The 11423-nt window shown below is 42.6% G+C and overlaps 1 protein-coding gene and 1 long non-coding RNA gene across 4 annotated transcripts in view; one reads left to right on the forward strand and one right to left on the reverse strand.

The window, feature by feature from the left end:
- Positions 1 to 2785, reverse strand: part of srp54 (signal recognition particle 54) — a 39292-nt gene extending 36507 nt beyond the window's left edge. Inside the window, exons 1-4 of one of the 3 annotated variants that reach the window (XM_072568935.1) lie at positions 2640 to 2785; positions 2351 to 2551; positions 2116 to 2220; positions 269 to 360 (exon numbers count right to left, since the gene is read on the reverse strand). In XM_072568935.1, coding sequence (XP_072425036.1) covers positions 269 to 360; positions 2116 to 2193 — 170 coding nt within the window. In that variant the 5' untranslated portion in view covers positions 2194 to 2220; positions 2351 to 2551; positions 2640 to 2785. Of the gene's footprint in view, positions 1 to 268; positions 361 to 2115; positions 2272 to 2350; positions 2552 to 2639 lie in introns of all 3 variants that reach the window. The other 2 variants (XM_072568937.1, XM_072568936.1) reach the window with 2 other exon arrangements.
- On the forward strand, positions 2741 to 10602 carry LOC140476396 (uncharacterized). The gene is made up of 2 exons (XR_011960462.1): positions 2741 to 3222; positions 5577 to 10602. It is a non-coding gene; the product is annotated as an uncharacterized lncRNA (long non-coding RNA).
- The last annotated feature ends 821 nt before the right edge of the window (positions 10603 to 11423 follow it).

Here is an 11423-nt window from a genome sequence, read left to right on the forward strand (position 1 = left end):
ATTCAAACTCCACAATGTGCTCTGGAAGAATTCAAACCCAGGTCCCCAGAACAACAGCTGAATTTCTGGATTAACAGTCAAACAATAATACCTCTACACCATTTCTTCTCTTGGCTGCACACAGATCATTCACATATCTTCAGTGTATCTGAACCGCACTGTTAAACTCACATTGAAGTCTGCACATGCCAAACTGCTACCTCAACTAAACTATTTTTCATTTTAATCATGTTGCATGTAATTTATTGGATTTAGTTTGGTTACTTACTTGACATTTTCCCTAAGCTGTTTCACAAGTTTTATGTTGACATCTGCTTCAAGTAAAGCAGTACATACTTCCTTCAGCATAGCATTCAAAACCTGAAAATAAAAATAATAATTTTGAATAGCTTTAAAAAAAAAGGAGTACTTCAAGTTGTTTTTTTTTCCCCAAACATCAATCTCCTAATTTGAGGGGACAGTGCAAAGTGTTCAGCAATGTAGGTTGTTGATGCAAGAGATGCACAAATACAGCTAGGAAGCAACTGTAATTCATTGAAGTCATATGATCCTCAAGCAGTAATCCCTATACGCTAAATCGGTTTCTTACAACGTAGCGAGGCATCTCCATTTTCCTAGAATACTCTGACATCCTAGGAAGTATTTTTCATTCCCCAAGAAAATTCATCATAATGTGCCACAAACTTGCACTGTGCACACAAACTTGAAAATTGAAATTCAGTTGTGCAGCTTTCATCTGAATAGACCTATTATCTGTAGAGTATAAAGCTTCAAAACATTATGGCAAGTTCAAAATTTAATATAAACTGATTGGTCAAATTGGGATGTAGCAATTTTATAACTGACCGGGGACCTATGATCATCATACTACTTCTCAGGAGTCCATAGCAGAATAATGGCCTAAATTGCTCTCTCGTCCTGTATTTAGTTCAACACTAACTCCAGGTTGTGAGTTAAATTTGACAGCCGTGGAACTATGCAACTGTAAGGAATAAAGTGTAACAACTATGTCTGTTATACCTTATCAAGCAATCAACCTTCAGTAGAAATAAATGTGGCAGGAACTGAATTAACCAGAACCGTTAGATGCAAAGCCAACATCTTAATCTGTTGTGTTGGTTGCAGAAATTTGCAACTTGTGGACTCATTGCCAAGTAACCACACTACACTGAATTAATAACTTGTCTACATGCACCATTTTCAAGTGTTTACAAATTGAAAAATCAACAGAATCTACTTTTCTTGGGCTTTTTGAGAAGAGGCTGATAAAGAATAACAAGCAGAAAGTGCAAAACATATGAGGAACAACACTTAAAGAAAGGACAGAAGTGAAAACCTAGAATGCCTGGAAATGAGCATGATGCAATTTCTGTGTTTTTAATGACACTGTATAATCAATACAATACAGAAATCAATGTGATATTTTACCCCTGTATGTACTTCACAGTTTTTTTAAGCTGTTTATTCTGTGCAACTTTAAGATAGGCAGATTTTGAGTTCAATCATAAAGTCATGAGAAATAAAACAAACAGAGAAAAACAAACAATTACAGTATATTCTTTTTCTAATCTCATCAGTCAAATGATCAGCCACGGAACTTGGAACTATTTATCCAGATCGTTAAATGAATAGCTGAGAATACAACATGAAGTGATTAACTCAGGTAACAAAAAAAACTGTTGTTTTTTTTAAATATCTCTAAAGGCAATGTAGATAATTTGATGTCAGATACATTAGTAATATCAAATTTACCCCACACAAATTTAAACTGGCACCGCTAAACAAATGCACTTTCACCTCCGTTTGTTTATCATTAAGAAATCACAAAAGAATTTTAAACTACAAACGAGTTCATATTAACTACAAAGTTCAAAACGAGTTAGATTTGAAAATATTTCACGGGTGCAACAGTTAGTTTAGATTGGCAAAAGCGAGCAAATTTTGAGAACCACACTTATTTCCAAATGCTCAAACTCTTGATGGCTTTTATCGATAGGTGAATAAGTGCAGAAGAATTGCTTTGTTTGCGCTAATACGACACACTTAGCTGTCGCGATGGACCAGGTACTGCATCAACTAAAGCACTATCTCTGATGAATCACGAAATTAAAATACCTCCTCATTGATGATGGTGGCATTGCTCAAGGATCGCAGAGCGGAGGTAATTTTTCTCCCCAGATCCGCTAACACCATTTTGGCTGCTTTTCAAGTTTAGTTCTTCTGTCGGAACAAACGAGACGTGATGTGATTGAAAGCCGTATGATTACTTTGCTAGAGAGAGAAAAAAAATTAAAATATGAACGAAATCATCAGCTGAGTCCGCAGTTTCCCCCAGCTGCGGCCGCCTTACCGAAAGAGACAGGATCCGCTGGGGGAAAGAAGGATGCCAGCGGGCCGGCTATCCCGGGAAGAAAAGCTGTGACCTGGGCTCTTCGGGTACAACTCGCCGCCTTTACTCCATCGAACCAGGAGCAGCAGCTGCCAGCTTCCAGACAGCAATCACATCCACAGGAAATACTTCAGTTACTCACAGTCCTCACACAAACTCAGCCTGAAACACAAATACAAATAATAACCGTCCCGCCCAAATACCAAACACAGGGAAGACCAAAGAAACGGCGTGACACCGGGAGCCTTACCCGAAACACCGGGCCCGGGCCCAGGACCGCACCGACTAACAAACGTCACCATTAACCGTGACCCCGCCGTCTCACTCCTTCCTCTTCCGGGGTCACAAAGCCCCGCCTCAATACATCACGTGGCCTTCATTCCTGGACGGAAGGGAGAAAGCTTCACTCATGGCGCAAAGAATCGAGTCGCAACCGGATTGAGGTGCTGTTCGTACTGGGCCATTTCAGTTCACTGCCAAGGAGATGAGGGATGTCTCCAGTTACATTTGTCTCATATCTGAGACTGGAGCAATGTTAACGAAACCTCCCCCCTGTTGTCGGTGAAAGGCTCCTGTATATTTTTTTTGGCACCGCGGTTGCTGAAAGGCTTCTCTGTATCTTGGACATGGAGGTGTCATTAAAAGAGCCCTCTACCCCCTGGACTCTAGGGATGTCAGCGAAATGCCCCACTATAACTTGGAGCCAGGTCAGTGAAAGACCTCACTGTGCTGGATAATGAGGGTCAGTCTAAGTCCCCTTAAAAATCACACCAGGTTACAGTCGAACAGGTTTATTTGGAGGCACTAGCTTTCGAAGCGCTGCTCTTCATCAGGTAATTGTGAAGCAGGATCATAAGACAGAATTTGCAGCAAAAGAGTAGTGTCATGCAGCTGAAATGGTTTCTTGAACAAACCCAGATTAAGTCTTTCAACTTTTAGAGTGGGTTTGCTAGTTTCAGTTCTTTAATATGTAAATCCCAGAGCTTCTTTTAAGTCACATTCTCGAGATAACTTGAGGCTTTACAACAAAAGGTGCCATCGCAGATCAGACAATGCATTAAAGGTGTGAGGTTAAAGTCAGTCTGTATCCCAATCGAGTCAGACTGGTTCTACGTCTAAAGTGGAATTTACAAAATTGTACATGGATTGACTTCCTGTAGGTTATGCATTTTTGGAGCAAAATAGAATGTATCTGAAAATATAAATTCACCCAAAAATCTATATCTGTGTGTGTGCATGCAGGAGAAGTGACAGAGTGAACATGTGTGAGTGCATGTTAGAGTGTGTACTTGGGTGTATGCAAACATGATAAAGCATGTGTGTGATGGGGTATAAGCCTGTAACAAGGTGCATGTGTTGGTGTGAGTGTGGGAGTGTACATGTGTGCATATGAGAGAGGGTCTGCGTGAGTGTGAGAGAGAGAGAGAGGGAGAGTGTATAGTGCATTGGGGATCACCTGTAGTGTGACATGAATCCAAAATCCTGGTTGACGGCATCCTCATAGGTACCGAAATTGGCTATCAGCCTCTACTCGGCCATTTTGCATTGTTGTCTGTCCAGAAGCCCCCTTGGAAGATGGTCACCTGAAGGTCCGAGGCCGAATGTCACTGACCGCTGAAATGTTCCCCACTGGAAGGGAGCACCCCTGCCTGGTAATTGTTGTGTAGTGTCCGTTGTCGTAGTGTCAGCTTGGTCTTGCCAATGCCTCAGGGCATTCTTCCCTGCAGTGTATGAGATCGACAATGTTGGCCCTGCCACGTACATGATGAATGGAGTCCCATATGTAATGGTGATATCCCTGCTGATACTCTGACACGTTTTGCAGCGGTTGCTGTGACAGGCTTTTACGGTGTTGTGGTTGATGGTGTCCTGAAGACTGGGCAATTTGCTGCGAAGAATGATCTGTTTAAGGTTTGGTGGTTGTTTAAGATGAGAAGTGCAGGCAAAGGGAAGGTCCTGGCGAGGTGTTCATCCTCATCGATAACGTGTTGCAGGCTGCAAAAAAAATGGCACGGTTCTTTGGTTCCTGGGAAGTACTGGACAATGAAAGATACCCTGTCGTGTCCATCCTGTGACTGTCTCATGAAGAGGTCATTACGGTTTCTTGCTGTGGCATGTACGAACTGGTGATCGATGAGTTGAGCATCGTATCCCGTTCTTATGAGGGCATCCTTGAGCACCTTCAGGTGTCTGTCATGTTCCTCCTCATTTGAACAGATCCTGTGTATGTGTAAGGCTTGTCCATGGGAGATAGCTCTTTTAAAATGTTTAGGGTGGAAACTAGAGAAGCGTAGCATTGAAAGGTTATCCATGGGTTTGCGGTAGAGTGAGGCACCCATCCTTGATGGAGGTGCATGTATCCAAGAATGTGATGTCCATGGTAAGTCTGATGGTGGGATGAAATTCGTTGATATCACTGTGTAGTTGTTTCAGTGACTCCTCACCATGGGTCCAGAGGAAGAAAATGTGGTCAATATATCTGGTGTATAGTGTTGGTTGGAGGTCCTATGCAGAAAAGTAGTCTTGTTCAAACCTGTGCATGAAAATATCGGCATATTGGGATACAAATTTAATCCCCATGACTCTTCCATATGTCTGAATGCAGAACTTGTCAAAGGTGAAAATGTTGTGGTTGAGGATGAAGCAGATGAGTTGTAGGGTGGTGCTCGGAGATTGGCAGTTTTTGATAGTGAGTACTGAGGCTGTTGCCGTGATGCTGTCATTATAGGGGATGTTGGTGTAGAGTGCTGAAACGTCCATTTTGACGAGGAATATTTCTGGTTCAACTGGTTCGTGGGTGCTGTGTTTCTGTAGGAAATCTGTAGTGATGCAACAGAAGCTGAGGGTCCCCTATACAATGGGTTTCAAAGTGCCTTCGATATAGCCAGAGAGGTTCTCATACAGGATCCCATTGCCTGATACAATGGGACTTCCTGGTGTGTTGCCTTTGTATATCTTCAGAAGGCAGTACAAGTCACCTACACAAGAAGTATGTAGGATGAGAACGTGTAGGGAACCCTGAAGGACTGGATCAAATTGCTTGGTCAATACGTTTAGTTCACAGACGGCTCTTTGGTCAGATTGGCCGGTATTTGCCTCCAGTGTTCCTGGTTATTCAGTTGTCGGTATACTTCCTTGCAGTAATCTATTCTATTCTGAATGACGATGGCTCCTCCTTTATCTGCAGATTTCGTGACAATATTATGAGAGCTTGGATGGCATTGCATTATGATTGGGTGGTGTTTTGCTCTCCCTGTGGGTGTGGCTGATGAATCTGGCATTTACACATTTCCTGACGGTTTGACCCTGTGCGCGAACCTCTCTGGCTATGTCGAAGGCATCTTGAAACCTGTTGTACAAGGGACTCCCATCTTCTGTTGCGACACTACAGATTTCTTTAAGAAACTCAGCACAGACTAGTCAAACCGGGAACATTCCTCGCCACAATTGACGTTACAGCACTCCCCCACAATGACAGCATCGCTGCAACATCCTCAGTACTCAATACCAACAACTGTCAATCTCTGAGCATCGTCCTACAACTCATCCGCTTCATCCTCAATCGCAACGTTTTCATCTTTGACAACCAGATCTTCATCCAGACACACAGAACAGCCATGGAGATCAAATTTGCAGCTGAACATGCCAACATTTTCATGCACAGGTTTGAAAGAGACTTCTTTTCTGCACAGGACCTCCAACGAACACTACACACCAGTTATATTGATGACATTTTCTTCCTCTAGACCCATGGTGAGGAGTCACTGAAAAAACTGCACAGTGATAATAAGTTTCATCCCACCATCTGACTTAGCGTGGACTATTCTTTTGTATCTGTCTCATTCTTGGACACGTGCATCTCCATCAAGGATGGGCATCTCAGCACCCAACTCTATTGCAAACCCACGGATAACCTCACGATGCTACACTTCTCTAGCTTCAACCCGAAAGATATCCCCGACGGACAAGACCTACGCATATGCAGGATCTGTTCAGATGAAGAGGAATGTGATGGACATTTGAATGTGCTCAAGGGTGGCCTCATAAGAACAGGGTACGATGTTCAACTCATCGATTGCCAGTTCCAACGTGCCACAGCGAGAAACCATAATGACCTCTTCGGGAGACAGATACAGGTTGCAACCGATAGGGTACCCTTCATTGTCCAGTACTTCCCAGGAGCTGAAAAACTGTGCCATGTTCTTCGCAGCCTGCAACACATTATTGATGAGGATGAACGCCTTGCCAAGAATTTCCTTTCACCTCCACTTCTCGCCTTTAAACAACCGCCAAATCTTAAAAGCAGTTCATTGTTCGCAGCAAACCGCCCAGCCTTCAGGACAACATCAATTACAACACCGTACGACCCTGTCATGGCAACCACTGCAAGAGGTGTCAGAGTGTCGACAGGGATACTACCATTAGATGTGGGGATACCACCCACTATATACACAGCAAGTACTCATGTGACGCGGCCAAAGGTGTCTATCTCATTCACTGCAGGCAAGACTGCCCTTGAGGCATGGTACATTGGTGAGACCAAGCCAATACAACAACAATGGATGAGTGGACACTGCATAACAATCACCGGGCAGAGGTGTTCCCTCCCAGTCAGGGAACACTTCAGGACATTCAGCCTCGGACCTTCGGGTGACCATCCTCCAAGGTGGACTTCAAGTCAGGCAACAAGGCAGAGTGGCTGAACAGAGGCTGATAGCCAAGTTCGGTACCCATGGGGATGGTCTCAACCAGGACGTCGGGTTCATGTCACACTACAGGTGACGCCATTACATTGTACACTCTGTTACACACACACGCATACACAAGTACATAAACATGCACACTCTTACACACTCACGCTGATCCTCTCATACGCACACATAAACCCCCCACACTCTACACCCACATGCGTGCACACTCACAGGCCTATACCCCATCATACTCGCACACATACTTGACCAAGCTTGCACACACACTCTCACATGCACTCTCACACTCACTGTCTGTCTGTCTCTCTCTCTCCTGCACGCACTTACACATAGAGGGTTATCGGGAGAATTTATATTTGCAGATATATTCTATTTTGCTCAATAAATGCATAACCTACAGTGAGTCAATCCGTGTAATATTTTGTAAATTCCACTTTAGAAATAGAACCAGTTTGACTCAGGATTGGAATACAGACTCACTTTAACCTCAGCTTTAATGCATTGTCTGAGCAGCCTCTCAATCACCTAATGAAAGAGCAGCGTTTCACAAGCTGTTGAACTATAATCTGGATATGTAACTTTGTCTACCCCAGTCCAATAGCTGCCCCCTCCAAATCATGACTACACTGATTCATTAATTGAATGGTTACAGTGTAAAGGTAGGCCCTGTCTACTTAGTTCCACTTCCACTTCCTTAAAATAATGAACCAAGTGCCTTTTGAAAGCCAAGATTGAATTTGCCTCAACTACATTTGGAATCAGTGCATTCCAGATCCAAATAAGTCAGAATCGGTGCATTCCAGATCCTAACGATACACTTTGTAAGGATTTCTTTCTTCATGTCGCCATTGTTTCATTTGCAAATCACCTTAACTTTTTGTCCTCTGGTCAATCAAGAAATAATTTCAACTTTGTAAAGATTCTTCATAATTTTGAATCTATCAAATCTCCAGGAAGAACATTTTCAGCTTGACAATCCATTTGTGTAACTGAAGTTGTTCATTTGTGGAACCACTTTTTTGAATCCTTTCTGAGCACTGTTACCTCAGCGCCTGGTTTCAGTTCCTGCCTTGGGTGATTGTGTGCAGTTTGCAAATTCTCCCCTTGTTTGTTTGGATTTCCACCGAGTGCTCTAGTTTCCTTCCACAGTCCATTGATGTGTCGGTTGAGTGGATTGACCATGCTAAATTACCCTTAGGTGTCCAGAGATGTGCAGGCTGGGTGGATTAGCCATAGTAAATATGGGGGGGTGGGGTGGAGAATGCTTTTTGGATTGTAGATGTGGATCTGATAGGCCAAATGGCTTCATTCCGCAATGGAGGGATTCTGTGATTCTATTTAATTCCTTCACATCCTTTCCAAAGTATGGTGCTGAAAATAAGGCACAATACTCAAGTTCACAAGGGACCATTGTTTTATTTTTTTTTCTTTTTTTTTAACCCAATCTCCTGTTTATTTTCTTTTTTTTTCTGGGGCCACTCCTGTTCTTTTTTTTTCTCCTTTTTTCCCCACACTACCGCCTAATTGCGGTAGTGCTTATTTTTTCCCCAGCACCCATGGTGTGTGTGTGTGCGCAGGTGTAAAACACAGTGAAGGACACAAAGTGCATGAATCTTTATTCAATTTCCACCACCAGGAAGATAGGAAAAACACCCGAGTGGCCAGTGACAAGCACTGCCCTTCACATCAAGGGGCAATGCTGTGTGATCAAAACAGTGAAGGGGAGGGTAGGAACTAAATCAAAATAGAGTTGGACGGGGAAATAATACACTCCACTCCCTGCGGCGCCCACCTCTCCCTGAACGACTCCAGGGTGTTGGTGGACACCGCGTGCTCCTTCTCCAAGGACACCCGGGCTCTAACGTAACCCCGGAAGAGGGGCAGGCAGTCGGCCCTAACGATCCCCTCCACGGCCCGCTGCCTGGACCTGTTGATGGCCAGTTTGGCCAGGCCCAGGAGCAGACCCACGAGGAGGTCTTCGGACCTGCCCTCCCTCCTCCGTACCAGGTGCCCGAAGATCAGGAGCGTGGGACTGAAGTGCAGCCAAAAGCAGAGGAGAAGGTTTCTGAGAAAATCAAAAAGGGAGTGCAAACGCCCACACCCAATATATACATGGTCCACGGACTCCACAGCGCCACAGAACAAGCAGTTGGGCTGGGAGTCCGTGAACCACGCAATCTGCGGTTGCAGGGGACCATTGTTTTATATAGATGCATTACAATTTCCTTTCTTATGTACTAAATGTCCCTATTTATAAATCTGGTTTTTTTTTTAAACTTCTCCCTCATGCTGTTCTGCCACATTTCTGATTTGGAGATCAACCAGTGTCCTCTCTTCCTGCACCCACTTTAAAATTAACTTTTTTTTGACATTCTTTGTCCTGCTTCTTCTCATTAAATTGCTACATTTTATGTTTCTCTGCATTAAATTTAATCTGCTACTTGCCTGTCTCTTCCGTCAACTGTCTATATCCTTTTGAAATTTAACACTAGTACTCTCTGTTCACATGCCACGTGAAAATTTTGAAATGATACCCAGTTACTTAAGTCTAGGTCATTAATAGACATCAAGAATAGCAGTCATACTAAATCAATCCTGGGCAAATGCAACAACCAACCTTGCTCCAACAAAAAAAATTTGTTTCAGTCATTCAGCCAAATGTCACTTTTATTCCACAAGCTCTAACTTTGCTTACATATCTATTGTTTCAGAATTTATCAGAACTAGTGGCATGTGGGTTTTGGGTTTGTGTGTGCAAGTGGCTTTAATGATTAATTTGTAAGTATTTCTAGAGTTATGTCTTTTCAAACTGGAATGAGGGAGTTAGTTCCCGGGGTGATAATGGGAATTTGTTTCCATTGGGAGAATTTTATGAATGAACAGAGTAAATATTGAAGAAAATTTGTTTGCTTTCAGTTAGCTGAATCAGGAATTAACTCTTTTTTTTGCTCAGGGGCAAATTCCACAGCTTGGAAAGCTTTTGTTTTCACGTCCCAGATGTCCTGCTTGGAGTAAAATCACTGTTACTCTTGAAGAAGACAATAATTCAGAACTGTTAGAAAACAAGTCACCTTAGTGTAAACTGTCTGTGTGGAATTTGCACATACTCCCCATGTCTGTGTAGGTTTCTTCCACCAGTCCAAAGATGTGCAGGTTAAGTGGATTGGTCATGCTAAATTGCTCATCGTGTCTAAGGATGTGCCACACTGTCAGGATTCTATTGTATTTTAAGATGTTCGTTTTAAAGTTCCAGACCCCAAATCTTTGATTCAAACCTTGAAGGGGTTAATTCCAAGTTGATAATGCTTAGGATCAATTGTCTGAAGAATCAAGAATCAAACCCCCAAGACTGGGAATTGAAAGGAACAGTTCAATGAAACCTAAAGATGTCATACAGAATAAAATTCTCTTTGCTGTTTACATATTGTAATGCTATTGGGATAGATTGGATAGCATTTTACTGTATTAAAGTAAACTATTAATTAAAGTTGTGTTGTATCTAAACAGCTTTGTTTATCCTATTTTACCTTAGTTTTTGCATAATGAACTTCTGTTTAATTGCTAAAACTCAATCCACTGCATTGACAGCCTCCTTTCCATTGAAAGGACCACCTTATTTAATATAAACAAAACAAAGTATAATCTATCAAGCCAAACTTCAGTCTGGGATCTGACTTTGCCAGTGATAACTTTAACTGGGATCAAAACAGAACATGATCATGAGCATCATAATCAACCTCTTTGCTCCCTCCTGTCCAAGTTCAAATCCCATCTGGAATGGAGGTGTGACTTAATATGTCCAAAGAGTTTGGTTACAAAATACAGTATTTATCAAAAAGTTGAAGCAAATTAGTTAAATGTGAACTGTCCTTATCAAATCCATGCTAGATTCTGTTGACCTGCATTTGCCAAACTGACTGTTAATTTTGACTTGAATTGTAATTTCTAAACGTCCCCCACCACCCAGGTTAATCTACATTAGAGAAATGAAGCATTGACAAGGTGACTGCTTTGCAGAACACATATGTTTGGCTCACAAAAATGAACCTGAGTTTCCAGTTGGCAACCACTTCAGGATACCATCTGTTCTCTGCCAATATCTCTGTCTCAGATTTGCTGCAGTGCTTCCAGCTATGCTAGAAGAACAACACCTCATTTTCCACTTGGAGACCCTGCAGCCGCCTGGACTCAATATTTTGTGCAATAACTGGAAGGCTTCAACTCTCTTGTGTCCGCTAGCCCCCATCTTGACACACCACGCCCTGTTACCACACAGTCTGCTATTTCAAACAACCCATTGTTAGCCACTAACAGTCTCCATTCAT

The sequence above is a fragment of the Chiloscyllium punctatum genome, chromosome 4, assembly GCF_047496795.1.
Source record: "Chiloscyllium punctatum isolate Juve2018m chromosome 4, sChiPun1.3, whole genome shotgun sequence".
NCBI classification, from domain to species: Eukaryota; Metazoa; Chordata; class Chondrichthyes; order Orectolobiformes; family Hemiscylliidae; genus Chiloscyllium; species Chiloscyllium punctatum.